The following is an 18,410-nucleotide window of genomic DNA, read 5'->3' as shown; positions in this document are numbered from 1 at the left end:
TGTAAAAATTGGTATTTAGAATCTTCATTAAAAATAAAGAAACACGTATTATTTTGTTTTCGGAAAATCCCAATAGGAAAGGTGGAAAGGGGTGAAAAATGGGTTGAATGCCTTTAATGAGGATACTTATATCTCAGAAACTGAAGGTGTTACAGGCCTGAAAATTGGTGTTTTGGATCTCCTTTAAAAATAAAGAAACACGTATTTTTTTGTTTTTGGAAAATCCAATTAATGGGAGTGAAAGGGGGTGAATTGCTAAAATGAGTGTATCTATATCTCAAAACTTTTGAACTTCATAGATGTAAAAATTGGTATTTAGAATCCGATTTAAAAATAAAGAAACACATATTTTTTGTTTTCGAAAAATCCCAATAGGAAGGGTGGAAAAGGGTGAAAAATGGGCTGAATGCCTTTAATGAGGCTACTTACATTTCAGAACCTGAAGATATTACAGACCTGAAAATTGGTATTTGGGATCTACTTTAAAAATAAAGAAACAGGTATTTGTGCACGGAATATGTCATTCGTATCACCAGAAATCCTGCACACTTGGCTACGCGCGACAATGGTGCTGGTCACATTGTTAACAATGACAGTAGCAGCAGATGTAATTTACCGCCAAGTAGCGGTCTTGCATCTTTCTGTGGGGTCCAGAACATCTATAATAATAATAATAATATTAATAATAATAATAATAATAATAATAATAATAATGGAAACGGGTCCTGGACGGGTAATGACTAAGAATGCAGTCCAGCCGCGAGTTCAGTACCGCCAAGGCACCCAAGAGGACAGCACGCCAGATCTCCTCAAGGATTTGATCCATATTTAAAATTCTTATAGGAAAAGATGGCAAAGATTTAGGGACCCAACTGACCGGGTGGAATACCTGGACCTAGCCCGGGAAGTACGAAATCGATTGCTGGAAAGAAAGATTGAAAAATGGGAGGAAACTTGCCGTAATCTATTAGAAAACGAGTCAGATCGCGAATTTTGGCGAATTCTCTCAGATAACCAGTCAGATCGCGAATTTCGGCGGATTATATATAAATCAATAAGCATTCAATTATAAATTTCAGTATAATACAGTAGCGAAGCACGGGTATCTTGCTAGTATATATATACATACATACATAAAGTTTTCCCCATGATTTACACTAAACCCCCCTTTACACTAGTATTCCTTGGGTGCCTTGAAAAGCGTAAAAGAGGGAAAATACTGTATGCAACTTGCATTTCTCATCCTCTAATTTATGAGTAAAGATCTGAAGACGTGTATACTAGTTTCAAAGACTGATTTTGAGAAGTCCTCAACCAGATCATATCAGGATGTAGAGTTGCTCGAAAAATTAGTGAGTGCATGTTGCTGTATAAATTACTCACAGATACATGTTTCTTAGAAACAAATGAAGCTATAGATATGATGTGGGTAACTGCAGGGTTTGTATGTACATAGGAGGTGAATTATTTTGACAATGAAAATTATGTCTGATAAAATACTAAATGCAAGGAACATACATCATGCGCTCGTTCCTGTTTTGAGTGAATATACATCTGAAACTTCATTATTACCTTCAGTTTTGGCTCTTTAAATTCTCCATTATGAAAAATATACAGATAAAAGACTAACTCACTTGTGCCAGTAGCCGAAGACACTGTGTTTGTACCAGTACTAGGTAATCCCGTAATATGTTCACTTGGTAGGGAAGGTTGGAGAATTAATCCAAAAGCGGCTGTTCTTTCTCGACTGCTTGTACCATCTTTGTTGGCCCTTTGTAACCTGCACAGAACATGGAACAAGTCAAAAGCAATGCTACTCAAAAAATTCCCTGGTTTTAAATACAGAAACTGCAAACAAGTACAGTTCATGAACAAATATATTTTTATGCTTCCGTGTAATCCATCTTGCTACTAAAACTGATAACCACAGTGTGTGTTTTAATAAAAAGATGAAATGACAGTTCTAAGATATAAACATCCCTATTTACTCGCATATTACAACCAACGCTTAACCTTTCTACTGTTCAAATTAGATACACATCACTCGCAGTGAAATAATTTCCATCTTCATAATTGTTTTCCACATAGAAAAATGTTTCAACTGAGGCTTCAGAAAATTTTACAAGACTTACAGTTAAACCAGCGCATGAAATATTGCATATTAACTGGCTTTAACCCTGCAATGGTTGCATTTATGCACAGCTCACCAGGTGCCATGCTCAGCAGAAGTTGGATTATTTCAAGTTCATACTTCCACTTGCTGCAGGTGTCGATTTCTGCAGTACGTCGCTTCTAGTAGCCATCTGACACCTCTCGATAGTATTTGAAACCACCAGAGACTACAGTATGGTTTGCCAGTGTAAGGAATGACTGTTCTCTCTAATATATTATGCAATGCAACTTTGGAAAATTGTAGTTTCCAAAAAGTGTTTTTTCAAAATTGCAAAATTTTTCAAAATGTAACAAATATCAAACCACCAGGAACCACAGTGTAAGGAACAACTTTTGCTACATTCTCTCTTGTATATTATGCAATGTCATTCAAGTTTAAAAACTTCATATTAAATCCGTATTGAAGCAAGAATCTAATGAGAACAAAAAAGTGGGGTCCACCTATTCAATACAATACAATGTTATAAGATTAATTATAACATTTTATTATTAATGGGACCAGTTTCAATGCTGGTGTGCATCATCTTCATGTTATAATTCATCTTATAACATTGTATTGTATTATATTGAATAGGTGGACCCCACTTTTTTGTTCCCATTATATTATGCAATGTGAAATACGTTTATCAAAACATTCAAATTAAATTACACAGCCAAGGGATATTGTGTGCCAGAGAATTCTGCAGCAAAAGAGTTAAGTGAGAATAGGTCTACGTTATTCATATCAGCCCCAGAGGACAGACTTTTACCATTCCAGAATAAAAAGAATGAGAAAACACACCCACACACAAAAAACCTGAGATGCCAACATTCTCACTTGCAGTCTGCGACCATGTAATATAAATATGCCTTTGTAAACGCAATGATGATACAGGGCAATACAAATCAAGCATTCCTTGACCTGGGAGTTAAGGACAATCATGTACAAAGAATTTTTTTTTTTTTTCTGCCAGTGGCTTAACATCGCATTAACACATGGAATGTTAGGAAGGGAAAGGAGTAGGAAACGGAAGGAAGCAACTGTGGGCATAATTAAGGTATAATCCCAACATTTTCCTGGTGTGATAATAGAAAACATCAGAAAACCTTCAAATGCAAGCTCACAGCTGTGTAACTCGAACCATCCAGCTAACTTGCTTGGTGAAGCAACTGAAAGGAAAGTCAGCAAGAGGAGTAGTGGAGGAAGAAGCTAATGGCCAATGCAAATCTCAGGCAACAAAACCTATGAGAAATGAGGGAAATATGAAGCAAGTCCTTACAAAATCTTGTGAAATTACTAAGAGGTCAAAAGTGGCCTTTCTCAGTCCTTCTGGAATAATTACATATATGGACAGAACTGATAGGTCCGAGACATCCTAACTAGGTTTGCAAAAAATTACAGCAACAGCAGAACACTACATTCATAAAAGGGCCAAAACTGACTTGTCAAAATTTTATTTCTAACTATTCTGACTCCTGACACTATTGGAAAAAATCAGAGAATGATGGGAACAGTTTATTTTACAGTTGCTCAAAACACTCTCCAAGCTTCTGTTACTGCTTTACAAGGTTAGTATTGTAACAGGAAATGCCTGTACTTAATGCTTGAAGAGCACGAGATGGTACACAGGGCGTGTACGGCACATTAAATTGGAGTGGTATAGAGAGTGAGAGGATTTGCTTTGAATGAAGTTCTAAAAATTTTTTTGAACTGTTTGTTTTATTGCCGGCCTCGTGGTGTAGGGGTAGCATGCCTGCCTCTTACCCGGAGGCCCCGGGTTCGATTCCCGGCCAGGTCAGGGATTTTTACCTGGACCTGAGGGCTGGTTCGAGGTCCACTCAGCCTACGTGATTAGAATTGAGGAGCTATCTGGCGGTGAGATAGCAGCCCCAGTCTAGAAAGCCAAGAATAACAGCCAAGAGGATTCGCGTGCTGACCACACACTACCTCATAATCTGCAGGCCTTCGGGCTGAGCAGCGGTCGCTTGGTAGGCTAAGGCCATTCAAGGGCTGTAGAGCCGTAGGAGGGGAGGGGGTTGTTTTATTGTGAAAATTCAAGTTTTCACCTCAATACAGTAGAAGACGATTTGGACATGACCTTTCTCTGTCGTGTGGCTGGCGATGTCCCGCATTGCTCTGCTACTCCTCTCGTCCTCACCATGGATCAGCTCTCTGCACCATGGAACCACATCCACTCCAACAAGGGAAGCTCTAGAAGTTCAAGAAATTCTTGGAGGTCTGGGAGTTTGGTTTGCCAAGATCACTCACTCCGAAGGATAGCGCGAACACACGCATTTAAACCCTTGTACATATTGGACGTATTAGTCTGAGGTGTAATTTCTGAACTCACTTTAATCATTCCCATGAAACAATAAGAAAAAATACAAAGATGCCATTTCGAATGTCAATGAAATCGACAAAAAATGTTTTAAGGCAAATAAACTGGTCACTTGAGAAAATAAAGAAATTAACTTTCATGCGTCCAAATGTCAACAGAATCACACCCGAATTATTTTTAACGTGCGTGACACTTGGCACAAATTATGATACTGTTCACAAATAGTTCACTTCAGCTTTTAATGTTTGAAGAATATAACAATTATTTGTGTTTAATTAACACAATTATTTGCTTTACAATTGCTTTGCATGTATTTACGAAGTTTATTTAGCACTGTGATGGCACAATTACTTCACTTTCATAGGAGTTAAATACTTTACATGTGAAATTAGTTCCGTTCACACGCACTGTTACATGACAAGAAGTAGCACTATTAGACTATTAATGCAGGAGTGAAATTATTCCTGTTCACTGACACTGTCAAGTTAATGTTCAAACGCGAATAATAACACTGGTAAGGCTTTATAGTACTTTGGTAGTGAAAATTAGTTCCGTTCACTAATGCTCCTGGGTTCACCTAAAGATACCGTGAAATTACAAGTTATTTCACACATGAAGTTTCAATGTTTTCCTAACATTCAGATTTCACTTGAAAAATACAAGTCCTAACCCACTGTTCAATGTTCTAAGTTTGCTATCAGCAGAAATATTTCAATCATTCTGAATACAAGTCATAATGCACTGCTCAATATTCTAAGTCAGCAAGACTATTGAAATGTTTCAATCACGGCTCACCGTAATTTTGAACAGTTGGCTGTAGACTCGGATTCCGTAGTGTCACAACGCGGCATGATCTTCCATCAGCCAAAAGCCCTGGTTTGACAGTGGGACAAGACTCTGTAGTGTTGAATTCTAGCTCTTCTTTTATATTAAAGTCACAGAGACTGCAGCTGTTTCATTTCTTTCAATATCTTCCTTAATCCGAGGCGGATTTTAATGAAACTTGGTGGTATTGGAGATACTAAAATGGTGTATACACTGATATTATATTCATATTGTAATTCCTATATGAGTTACTTATGATAGAAGGTTTGGAAGGTTCTATGGATGATGCAACTTAGCCTTGGCGAGCCGGGGCTGGCTCCTACATCACTCACAACATGCTTGGTGTCGCCAGCTGCTCTTTCGGTGTGCGGCGCATATTTTGAGTTTAAACTCTAATGATGGACCAACGTTCCTGGTACATTATATAACAGGTTACCCACAACGGCTGGCTGGCGGTCATTACCTGTTCTGATCGTGGAAGTGCTTTCCAAAGGAATAAGTGATTGAGATAGGTTTTAACCAAACAATTATTAGCTTGTGTGTCCCCTATACCCGCTCAAATTGACTTTGTAAATAGTAGATAACAAACACAGTAATGTACAATACAAGAGGTAATCTTGTCGCAAGACCATGGTTATTGCTACCAGGATTTTAGCAGCCACACTATGCCGTTGAAATCCAATAAAGTATTCTGTGTTAAACAAAACTGAGCATTAAATATGACCAATAAACAAGCAAGCGAACAAAAGAACGAACAAAGAGATCTATTATGATAAAGTGAATCTTAACTAGTGAGTTTCTTAATTTTCTTTCTTCTTGGCTTTCACCTCCATAACGGTGACACTGTTTCCTAACATTTGTTAAAAAATTTTATTCGAGCATATGTCCTCATTTTCACAAATGTGGATATCAGATCACTACATAAATTAGGATCACTTGCACATATTAAAGAAACTAGGTTCTGTATTTCTCCCAACCCTCTTCAGATTGTAGGTCCGTGATAAGAACAGAAATGTTTCTCCATATCTCGTACAGTGGAACTTGACATCGGATGACTAGTATTTTAACAAAGGCATGCAAAAGATTATATGCTTGGCTTAGAGTTGGTCACTCTAGCCTCCACATAACAAACACTATCACAGACTTTTGTGCTTACAGGATGTAAAAGAAGACAAACTGAAAACCCTCAATTTCATGAAACCTTTAGCTTTGATTGGTCAAAGGATCTACAAATTTTATAATAATGTGAAAATAACTTTAAACATGAAGTCTGAGACATGCTTCACAATACTCAAACTGCTGGCAATCTTCTAAAGCAATGGAAGCATAGAATTTTGCCTGAAAAGTAATTTTGTACATGTAAATGTATCTCTCATATTTAAACCATGGTAATGGAATTGAATCCCACAACATTAGGTGGACAAGAAATTATACATGGATTGTGAGAAAGATCACAAATGTTTTTAATGGTAATCATAGACAAGTGGTAGCAAAAATGAAAGTGGGAAAAATAGTTAGAATGAAAGAAATGAGTGAGAAGAAAATAAGGAAATTAAAAGATATGGAAAAGCAGGATAAATTCCAGGATAATCTGAAACAACAGGTACCCAGAAGAGAGGCATAGAGGATGAAAGTGGAATGGAGCAAGATCAAGAATCCAGTTGTAAGCTGTGCAGTATGCACATGGTAGAATATCGACAAAAGTCCAGGATAACGAGACCCCATGGGGGAACGGGAGGGTATAAAAAGCAGCGAGTTATAAGAAGCATGGAAAGTGTAGAAAAGAGATAAAAACAAAAATACAAGTAAGTTGTTAGTCATACTAAAGACAAGTACATTTGCAGGATTTAGAATTATATTTCTAACAAAAATGTCCAAACGCATTTTCTTCCGAACTCTGACTGTTTTTCAGGAAAAATACTTTTCTCCCCTTTAGACACATGCTTTATCCTATAAACACCAAAATAATGAAAAACTTAACTATACAAGAAATGGAGTATATGTGCAAGATTTAGAATTAAATTTCCTATAAGTATGTCCATAGGCTATGGATAAAGAATGCAATATTTTGAGGTCACAAATTTTGAGAAAACAGTTTTATACCGGTATGTGTAATTAGTATTGATACACAAACTCTCACCTTCCTTTTAATTATCTGACCTAGCGAAACATCGCAAAATTCATATAATGTAACTGTGAAAGTTTAGATTTTTGAACAATTAGCAGAAAGTATGCACGAAATTTCCATTTTGAAACAATTTAATCTAATCTTTTCAATAGTAATGAGGTCATGCTTAATCTATCTTCTGTAGAGAGATTGCAGGCCGATAATATCAAAAGCAGGTCAATAATCTCTAAATTTATAATCGCTGGTTGATTGAAGACCGTGAGATGCTGACGTCATAACAAGCTTTTATTTGCCACCTGATACACGGAGGAAAGCGTGTGCATATATAGACATTCCGCTGTGTGTGTGTATTTGAAACGCTACAAAGTGCCAAACTACAAAATATCTGCAAGGGAATGATAGAAACTCCAGTAGGAAAAGCATGGGTTTTATTGCACTGATAAGAGTACCGTAATGTTAAAATTTTGTAACTGACAGGTGTCGTGGGGAAAAAAATCCAAAAAAATCTGACGTCTGCAAAACATGTCACTGCGTTCAATTCTCACAAAGAAGGCGAAACATCTCTCATTCACACATCAATTACCACGCGTTTTAACAGTGTACAAAACAAAAAGGAAACCAGTTAATATCTACAGAAACTTGCAACAGACACAATTTTAAAAGCAAGCATAGACCTACCAACTTCGAAGATGGAAAACAAACCTGTGAAATCATTGATGTTCAAGTATATATACTAGGTAAAATTGTGTTTAATTCTGTTTACTGTAAGTTAATTTACATAAATTCACTGCTGAACACATTCAGTACCGTAGACCAGTTAGTTACAGCGTTTAGCGAGAGGCCTTCATGGAAGCGGCTGTCGTTAGTGTTTGGATGTGCTTGGCGTGAACAAACTTCATTTATGTTTTATCCGTATATTTTGTGCAGCTGTCGTAATGTTAGAGGCTAAAGACTAATTATAAAAGAACATCTTTTCTTTCTGTTAGTCGAGTGGAGCATGTGCAACCTTGAAGGATCGCCGTTTACCTTCAGAAAAAACAACTCCTGTGGGACAAAATCCTGTCACCTTTATTAGTTTACGAAATCTTCTTGAGTATCATTAAGAAACTGGAATGTTTCTTCTTTCTCTTAAAGTTAGGTTATCAGATTTAACAGCATATTATCATTGTGGGAAACATTCTTTCTACCCGTAATGAACTTCCCATTATTATGTATCACTTAGATTTAATCAGTTTTTATATACACATAGAACATCTGACACACTTCTTTCATTGCTGTCATATGAAGGAATACACACTCATCGTATCTGAACTCTATGATAATACAAGGGGAAAACAAAAACTTTACAACATAATATTCTTCAAATCCTCCCCAATCAAAAGGATTCGGTGACACCGACTTTGGGGGTAGGTGTCAAGGAGTTTACTCCCCCCTCCCCCACCAAATTCTCCTCCTAAATGTTAAGTCCCTTTACAATGAAACGTGGAGTTCAGCATATACACAAGGAGGCAACTTTATATAGAGAAATAGATTGGAAAACGGACATTCCTTCAGAGAGTTACATTTCAAAATGGAGATCTCGTAGTAGAGCTTTTCACATTTCATATCATGAAATGAACAACACACTGTAATAGGGCATTTATTCAGAAAATGTATTTGTGAAGCAAGTTCTACTTTTTCTGTTTACTTGGGGTTATTTTTGATAACTCCATACATAAGACATTCCATCGAAATATGTATTTACTTAAAACATTCTATTTTTTTGTTTATTTGTGAATATTATTGAAAACTCTGTTTATAAGATTCATTCAGAAAATGTATTTGAGGAACAAATTCTATTATTGTTCTGTTTTAAGGTTTGATTGTGAATATTGTTGATATATAGGTATGTTTCCATTAATAGTTCATCATTCCAGAGGCCGTTGTTCATGTTAATCATGAGTCCCCCCCCAATAATTACCCAAAGGAACAAACAAAATTAAGCACTATGAGTGTCAAACAATCTATCTGGTAATTTCAGTCACTCTCCTAAAATAAACTGCAAAAAGTAGTAGTTAAAAATTTAAAGAATTCACAAACTTAATTTATTAGGCACTTTCACCCATCACTACTCCCTTTGAAGAGTATGATGAGCAAGTCTGTTCATAAGAGTGACCACTACTGGGGCAGTTGGCAGCACCCTCCTTCAGAGTTTCAGAAGTCACTGATATGGATCCCTCCAATAAGTACAACTTTTGCACAGGAGGAGTCACCTCACCTGGTGATATTTTCACCTCGCAACTCTTCCAAAACCAACCCTCCCACGATACACCTCCAGCACCTGTGCCTATGGTCAGTTGATCTTCTTCTTCTTCTTCTTCTTCTTCTCAGTTCCAACCAGCAGCACATTCCCTTCTCCAATGGTTGTAGAAGTTTTCTTCGGCTTCTGGATCAACTGGCTCAGATACTCCTCTCTAAATCTTGCCACAACTATACTAGAAATGGAAATCTCCTGGATAAGTTCACAGAATCCAATTGATCTAAATCAAGTATTCCCACAAAGACATTGTCTTGCAAAAAATATGACGGTGAAAGAGGGAAGAGGTCTTGAGGCTTCTCAAGCAAGTAGGTAAGAGGACGGGAATTAACAACGGCTTCAGACTCGTACAGTAAGGTAATCATCTCTTCGTAATATAGCGAAGCTCTCCTGAGGACACTTCTCAAAATTCTCTTTACTACCCGAATCAGATGTTCCCATGAACCACCCCAACAGCCTGCTGTAGGACGGTTAAATTTCCACTGTATGCGCTGTATTGTGAACTCCTTTTCTATCTGGTTCCAGTCGAGAGTTCAAAACACATTATCTGTACTAGTGAAATTTGTTCCGTTGTCACTGTAGACAATTTTTGGTCTTCCTCCTTGAGCAATAAACTGTTGGGAACTCAATAAAAAACCATTCGTGGTGAGACTGCTGACCAGTTCCAAGTAGTGATGGGACATTCAATTCATTTTACTGAATCGATTCATTTGATTCCGTTCACGTTACTGAATCGATACAGTGATACGATTCACGGCTCATTGGTCACCGCTCCTACTGCATCTGTGTAGTATGTGCTGGTAAGACAGCAGCAACAGCATTCAGTGCTCGCAGCTGCCATCTGGTCTTCATACTATGAACTCCTTTCTTAGAAAAAATGCTAGTTACTCTAATACATCGAAAGTTTCCGGCGACGCAGGGTGGGAAAGGTTAGGATTAGGAAGGTAGCAGCCATGACCTGAATTAAGGTACAGTCCCAGCATTTCCTGGTGTGAAAATGGGGAAACTACGGAAAAACCATCTTAACGGCTGCCGACGGTGGGATTCGAACCCACCATCCCCCAAATGCAAGCGCATAGCCACGCGATATTAACCGCACGACAACTCGCTCAGTCATTTTTATTTTAAAAAGTATTTTTCTATCAGCTGAGGATTTTTTTTAATAGTCATATTTTGTATAGGCCACCCGAGATGTACAGTAGCCCGCTGGTTTTCTGATTCAACATACTGTTATTGCGTCTGTCCACAAATGATTGAAGTCTTGTGCAACGATGTGACATATGAACTGAGAGAATACTGAGCCGTTCTTCCCAATATAAAACAGGTACTTTTGAGTGGTCATGAGCATGACTCATAGTCATAGGGCAGGCTAGAGTCGAGTTTGTCAAATGTCAACTAAGTTATAATACTAAGATTCATTAAACTAATAAATAGTATAACCTAATAGCCTACCTACTTACTAGCTACTTCAGAATTATGCTGTGACTACCTTTTTAACACTGCAAATAAATCCATCTATTATTTAAACCTCCCTGTAAGAAGGGGACAGTGAATGCAAATGGGTATTATTTTCAAATGAGCTGAGCTCGAGAGTCCATTATAGCATATGATTCTTTCAGTGTAGCATGGCTGGTTGGTTGCAGTGAGCCGATAAGGAGCCATGTGTATCTTGTGTCTCACTGAGCAGCGCTCGTTCACGATTCTTTCGATGTGCCATGATTCACTGCCTCGCTGCAGCGGAAGCTCGGCTCCCCATCAACGTCCAGTGAGTACGCCACTCAGCACTGTCCACTGGGAGTAAGCTGAATCGTGTGCCGTGAGCTCGCCGTTCCTGTGAATTGATTCACTCGGACACTTGAATGAATCGATACACTGCTTTGAATCATACATTCAGTAGCCAACACTAGTTCCAAGTGCACTGCATTATACATGGCACATGTAAAGACCACAATCCACCCTTTCTTCCTACATGAATACAGTCTTAAAATATTACACTCAAATACTAAAAAAAAACTAGAAAATCAGCCTTGTAAACTTATTACCTAAAATATTGGTACATATATTGTGAAATGGATTACATTTGATAAAATCATGATAAAATGTCAATGAGTACTATCTATGGTCATTTTAAAATAATGTAGTCTGAGATTAAAACTAGATCATCTTCTTGGATAAAATTTAAAGTTCTAATAAAATAGTTCATTCAATTGTGCACTATTTTTACAAGGCAATTGTATGTAAATACATTATAAACAAACAATATCACAAACACAGAAAAAAAATGTCTGTCAAAAGACGTGGTTAAGGTCACAGCTTATTTCATTAAATATGAAGGTAGCTAAACGCTCAAAGAGTAATGCCGCAAACACAATCTGAAAACTCAGATGGGCAAATAAACTGAATGAACATAGCACTGTAACGTGTTGGCGGGGTACATAAATAAATAAGTACAGAACCTGATAGCGTCCTATTTCTAAGATTTATTAACTTAGCACTACAATTACAGATTTACACACACACACGCGATAGCCAAGATTACAACTTATGCAAGTACACTTACACTCGCACGGTTCGCACTCTCTCTTAGTTTCTCATGTCCCATCTACAATGACACACACACACACACACACACACACACACACAGAGTCATCAATTATTTACAGTACACTCTCTCAACCACTCAGTGACACTCGTTAGCGCTGCCACGGTCCACAGCCTACACATCAGTCTCGCAGGTTGGGATAGTATCCGTTGTTCACTCGATCCGTCGAACTCCGCAGTCCTCACACGTCGGCACCCAGTGTTCCCTTCGTGCTACTCCAGAACACCCAAGGTTCTTCTCCAGTAGCCAGCCCCAAGAGATACACATGCACGACGTCAACGAAACAGGAACGAGTCCTTGGCTCCAACAAGCAGGTACTCCAACTGACTGCGCGCACTCCTCACACACTCACTAACTCTCACTGACTCCAGGCAGGTCGTTCCTCTCTTATATACCCGCGCTGGCCCTTCTAGAATCGTCCGGATGTTCGATGGATCCAGGAACCTCGCAAGATGGAACACTCCACATTAATAGTCGAGTAATTTCCATCGTCCCATGTGGCGCGACCACGGACAGAAGAGAGAAGGGCCCGCCCAGCACTTAAATGTTGCTCGCGATTGGCGTGCTCGAGCCTAAGGGGGTGGGGTGATAGGTGACGAGCTCGGCGCGTAGCGACTTGGCATGGCAGGCGCTATAACCATTACATTGCCCCCTCCTTAAAGCTGCTCGTCCTGAGCTGCTCCACGATACGCTGCTATACGGTTTGTTCGGTTGGCCACCACCTTCCCATGGGGGATCCGCTGGGTCCGGTCGACGGTGTCCTCATCCCCGTTGATAACGATCAGCGAGTCCTCACCTGGCAGCCGGATCTTCGGTGGTTTTCCTTTTGTCCACACCCGCGTCTACTTTCAGGGCTTGAGCGCCTTCGTAGTCCTCCCGTGCGATGCCCGGGACTGGTTTGCTCGCCCCAGATTTAGCCTTGCTGAATTTCCTTTTTTCCCGGGGTGCGGAATTTGATGTTCGTACCAGCACGCAGCTTCGTGCCGGAACAAGTGTCGTGGTCAGGTGGCATCCTCGTTCATTGGTCATTGGTTCATCTTCCATTGCTGCTCCATCTCCTAGTATGGGTCCCTCCAGCCGTGCCGCTGCAATCGCGGCCTCTGTCTGGTAGGCCATCGTCAGAGCCTCTTCGTAGTTCTGTTTCTTGCCTATCGTCCTCCCTGGACGGATCTCAGCGCCACGTAGTTTAGCACAGGCATCAGCCGCCTCGAGCTTGGTGTCACATCGGGGTAAATCTTCCACAATCACGTCGCCTAGTCGCTCGATCTCGGTGTCGAATTCCCGCTGCGTTATATCGGTGCGCTGAATCCTCTTCTGCAGCTGGACTCGGTAGGTGGCTCTCGGTTGCTGGACACAGCAGCGCATGTCGAGCACTCCCACAACCTCGTCGTAGGTCAATCTTGGCTGGGGGCTGCGTAGTACCGTCATTATCTGTACACATAGTCCGGCGATTGGATATCCGGCACTCTTCTTGGACGTCGATCCGGTCTCGAACTGGGTCCGGCATGTTCTCTTGGAAGTAATCCCGTCGTCCCGTAGGGTTTCCAACTTCACGATGGTGGAGCCGCCGTCGCTGCTATCAGGATTCATTCGCGTCTCCACAGCCATCGTTTCTGCATGCAGGGCACTTACTTCCACTGCTGGGCCTCGAACTCCGGACTCCACAACCGTGAGCATCTCTTCGGATCCCTTCTCGTCCAGTTCGTTGTCATCCTGCACATTGTCATCGTCGACCTCGGTTTCAAGAGAGCGCACTTCGTTTTCTGACTTTAACGGTTCGCTCTTCCGTTCACTTGGGTCTGTTTTCAATTGGTCCGGGTTTGATCTCCGCTCAGATCTCAGTTCACTAATGAGTTCGCCATAACCAGATAAGATTTTATTCTCAAGCTCACTAAATTTGCTTAGAAAAATCTGAAGCTGTTCGGAATTAATTTCACTCGAAGAAATTTCTGTCGACTACAAAATACGCTACCAGGTACTCGATTCTGACACCAGTTTTTACGTAAGAGTTTATCCACTAGTTTATCACACTTGTCCATCCCACTTCTGACGCCAGTTGTAACGTGTTGGCGGGGTAGATAAATAAATAAATAAATAAATAAATAAATAAATAAATAAATAAATAAAATAAATAAATAAATAAGTACAGAACCTGGTAGCGTCCTATTTCTAGGATTTATTAACTTAGCACTATAATTACAGATTTACACACACACAGACGATAGCCGAGATTACAACTTACACAAGTACACTTACACTCACTCACACGGTTCGCGCTCTGTCTCTCTCTTAGTTTCTCATGCCCCATCTACAATGACACACACACACACACACACACACACACACACACACACAGTCATCGATTATTTACAGTACACTCTCTCAGCCACTCGGTCACACTCGTTAGCGCTGTCACGGTCCACAGCCTACACGTCAGTCTTGCAGGTCGGGATAGTATCCGCTGTTCACTCGATCCGTCGAACTCCGCAGTCCTCACACGTCGGCACCCAGTGTTCCCTTCGCGCTACTCCAGAACACCCAAGGTTCTTCTCCAGTGGCCAGCCCCAAGAGATACACACGCACGACGTCAACGAAACAGGAACGAGTCCTCAGCTCCAACAAGCAGATACTCCAACTGATTACGCGCACTCCTCACACTCTCACCGACTCCAGGAAGGTCGTTCCTCTCTTATATACCCGTGCTGGCCCTTCTAGAATTGTCCGGATGTTCGATGGATCCAGGAACGTCGCGAGATGGAACACTCCAGATTAATAGTCTAGTAATTTCCATTGTCCCATGCGGCGCGACCACGGACAGAAGAGAGAAGGGCCCACCCAGCACTTAAATGTTGCTCGCGATTGGCGCGCTCAAGCCTAAGGGGGTGGGGTAATGGGTGACGAGCTCGGCTCGTAGCAACTAGGCATGGCGGACGCTATAACCATTACAGTAAGGTGCAGCGGTGGGTTCCAGTTACATTATCTGAACTGTACAAATTTTTTGCCATAATCCTGGATATGTGCTTAGCTGTAAAACGTAATCTGAAGGATTATTGGTTGACATCCCCTATTTTGCAGACATTTGCTGGCAAGCTACTGTCATGTGATAGATTCAAAATGATGGTGTCTATGCTGCACTTGAAACAACAATGAAACTTACATACCTCATGATCAACCAGGTCATGATCCTCTCCACAAAGTTAGGCCACATTTCGATTCTCTGGTGAAACACTTTAGTTGTGGAATTGTCCCATCTGAAAATCTGACCATCAATGAGGGAATTTGTGCCTTTCGTGGTAGAATACATATTCGTGTGTACATAAAGAACAAACCAGAGAAGTATGGAATGAAGTTGTTCCTTGTGTGTGAATCTAATTCTTGAAGTGTACTCTGGTTGCGGAAATGACTATTCAATCGTTTCTCTGTTCAAAAGGTTGTTGTCCGATTATGTTCACAACGGTGTGTATATAGACAGATTTTACACTAGTCTAACTGTTGTGTAATATTTATGGGATCAAGATACATTAGGTATAGGGACTGCAATGCTCAACAGGAAAGAGATGCCTAAAGGTTTAGCCGCTGCTAAATTGTAGAGGGGAGAGTTGACTTTCTGTCATAGATCTAACATGATGTCACTTTTCTAAATTCAAAACATGGATGTAAGCTTCTGAAGTGACAGTGAGGGCAAAGGGCTGTAAAGGAAAGGTTATGGTGAAGCCAGATGCTATATTGGACTATAACACAAATAAACCTGGAGTGGACCGTAATGACCAGCTTGAAGCCTACTATCCATTCAAAAGGCAAAGGATGAAGTGGTGGAAGAAGCTGTTTTTTCATCTCTTCATTCGAGGCGTACTGAATAGCTGCATACTATTCAAGAAAATTGGAGGAATTTGTTGCCATGGACGTTGGAACAACAATAGACTGACTCACCGGAAGGCATTTTTGGAGAAAAATTCCAACTGAGAACAAGGACAGACCATGTAGAAGCTGCAAAGTGTGTGAGGACAAAAGCAAGAAGGCAAAGGCTAAATGGGCCAGGAAGGAGACGACGTATTGTTGCCCACTGTGTGATGTAGGACTTTGCATGCCAGATTGTTTCGAAATTCACCACATAAAGGCAAATTAGGTTTAGAAGACTATATTTTCTCTTGCACAGAAGTCTTTTGTGGTAAATGGAACAATAATTTTACAATTGAGTAACTTTTGACAAAATGTATCGATTAAAATAAAATTTCACAAGTGCTCCCATTTTCATTATTGTAATTATTACTATCATCATTGAAAAATTATTTTAATATTGTACTCATTATTATTGTTTTGTAATTGTAATGCACATTTTATATTATGAAAATAGGGTAAATATAACAGTATTTCAGAAAATTGTACTTGCTTAGTTATCAATCAGACTTTTTTCCATTCACAAAACATGGTATAATATATAAACAATTTTATTTTAAAATCTCAAGTGATAGTTGACATGATACAGTGTTTTCCAAAACTAGATGCTCAAACAAGCACAAAAAAGAATCATGCAAATATCTCGTGTAGGTACAGAGATACGTTTTAAAAATCCTTTAAAATGTCCAGTCCAGAACGTTTCTTAGAGATATTAAGGCCCAGACTGGAATGGGTTAATGAAGGTGTGAAAATGGGAAACCATGGAAAACTATCTTCAAGGCTGCTGACAGTGGGGTTCGAATCCACTATCTCCCGGATGCATCCCAACTTCCTAACCATGTCATTCCTTAACTTGTCCAGTTTTAGTTTTTGAACTGTGGACCTCAGAAACTTCATCTCAGATGCCTGCAACCTTTATGAGTCCTTCTTAGTGAGGGCGCAGGACTAAATTCTGGCGCCTCGGTGTCTCCAAAAAACTTAAAATAGTTAGGACACTAAGCCAGTAAAATTATTATTATTATTATTATTATTATTATTATTATTATATGTAAATAATCTATTTAAGAAAATAAAATAAATTATATTTTGTATTATATTGATAAATCATGACTTTTGGAGTCAAAAAATACAGTGTTCATTTTCCATATTTTGGAGTTCAGCACATATATTCCATAATCATAGATATTAAAATCAATATAGTTCATATTTTGGCTAAAAAGTATTAAATCCAATTTAACAGTCCTCTCAATAATGGAGAAACAAATTAAGAATTTATATTTAAACATTTAATATTTTAACTTGTGTGCCGCTCAACAATAGCATTTGTCCAGGTAAATAACACAAACGGACAACTGATGCAGAGAAAAAAAGAGGTGGAAGGCCGGAGGAGGTGAGGTCAGTACGGTGAGCATACAAATCACACCCTGCAGCTGCTACACTCCAGTACATAACATTGTGTCTGACTGATGATTTAGTTAATTCGGGCAGTCATTTTCATTGCTTCATACCCCCCATCTAGTTCACTGCCAGTCATTCTCAGTTTGAAATAGCAGCGAGATGGGTTGTAGTGTTCTTGTACGTACCACTTTTACAAGTACAGTGTGTTCAGCTGTATATTGATATTCATTGAAGACATTAACATTGTTACAACATGCCCAAAAGTAGCACAGTCAACCAGTTTAAAATTGAAGAGTTATACATCAGAATTTAAAGATGATGGCTGATCAACTGACAGTAAGATATTATTTTGTAATTTATGTCAATGTACAGTGACAGTTACTCAAAGGTTTGTGGTGCAACAACGCTTACCTACGACTAACCAATGACTAACCAATGACTAATTAACAAGCAACGAAATTCCAAGCAGAGAATTATTTGACACAACCAACAACTTCAAGCTAACATCCAAGTTAAACACCGATCTCTGCATGCTCCCATCTCTGCTGACATCCCTCTCTTCAAATTGCATAATCAGTGCTTCAGGGAATTCCTCGAGAAATATACTGAACAAACCATCCCGGATGAGTCAATATTCAGAAAGGAAAAAACCTATTGTTCACCTTATATGATGAAACTGTTCCGAATATAAGACAAATTAATGATGATCCAATTTGGGTTTCCATTGATAAGACCACAAACAAAGAAGGCAGGCTACTTAGCAACATAATCACA

At 39.5% G+C, this 18,410-nt stretch overlaps 1 protein-coding gene across 3 annotated transcripts in view; it reads right to left on the bottom strand.

Moving 5' to 3' along the window:
* Positions 1-18,410, bottom strand: part of LOC136864799 (protein FAM117B) — a 467,979-nt gene that overhangs the window by 416,469 nt on the left and 33,100 nt on the right. For all 3 annotated transcript variants that reach the window (XM_068225929.1, XM_067142204.2, XM_068225930.1), the window contains exon 4: positions 1,635-1,780. In XM_068225929.1, coding sequence (XP_068082030.1) covers positions 1,635-1,780 — 146 coding nt within the window. The remainder of the gene's footprint in view (positions 1-1,634; positions 1,781-18,410) is intronic.

This window comes from Anabrus simplex, chromosome 2 (assembly GCF_040414725.1).
Source record: "Anabrus simplex isolate iqAnaSimp1 chromosome 2, ASM4041472v1, whole genome shotgun sequence".
Lineage (NCBI taxonomy): Eukaryota > Metazoa > Arthropoda > Insecta > Orthoptera > Tettigoniidae > Anabrus > Anabrus simplex.
This window is presented reverse-complemented; position numbering and strand designations above follow the sequence as displayed.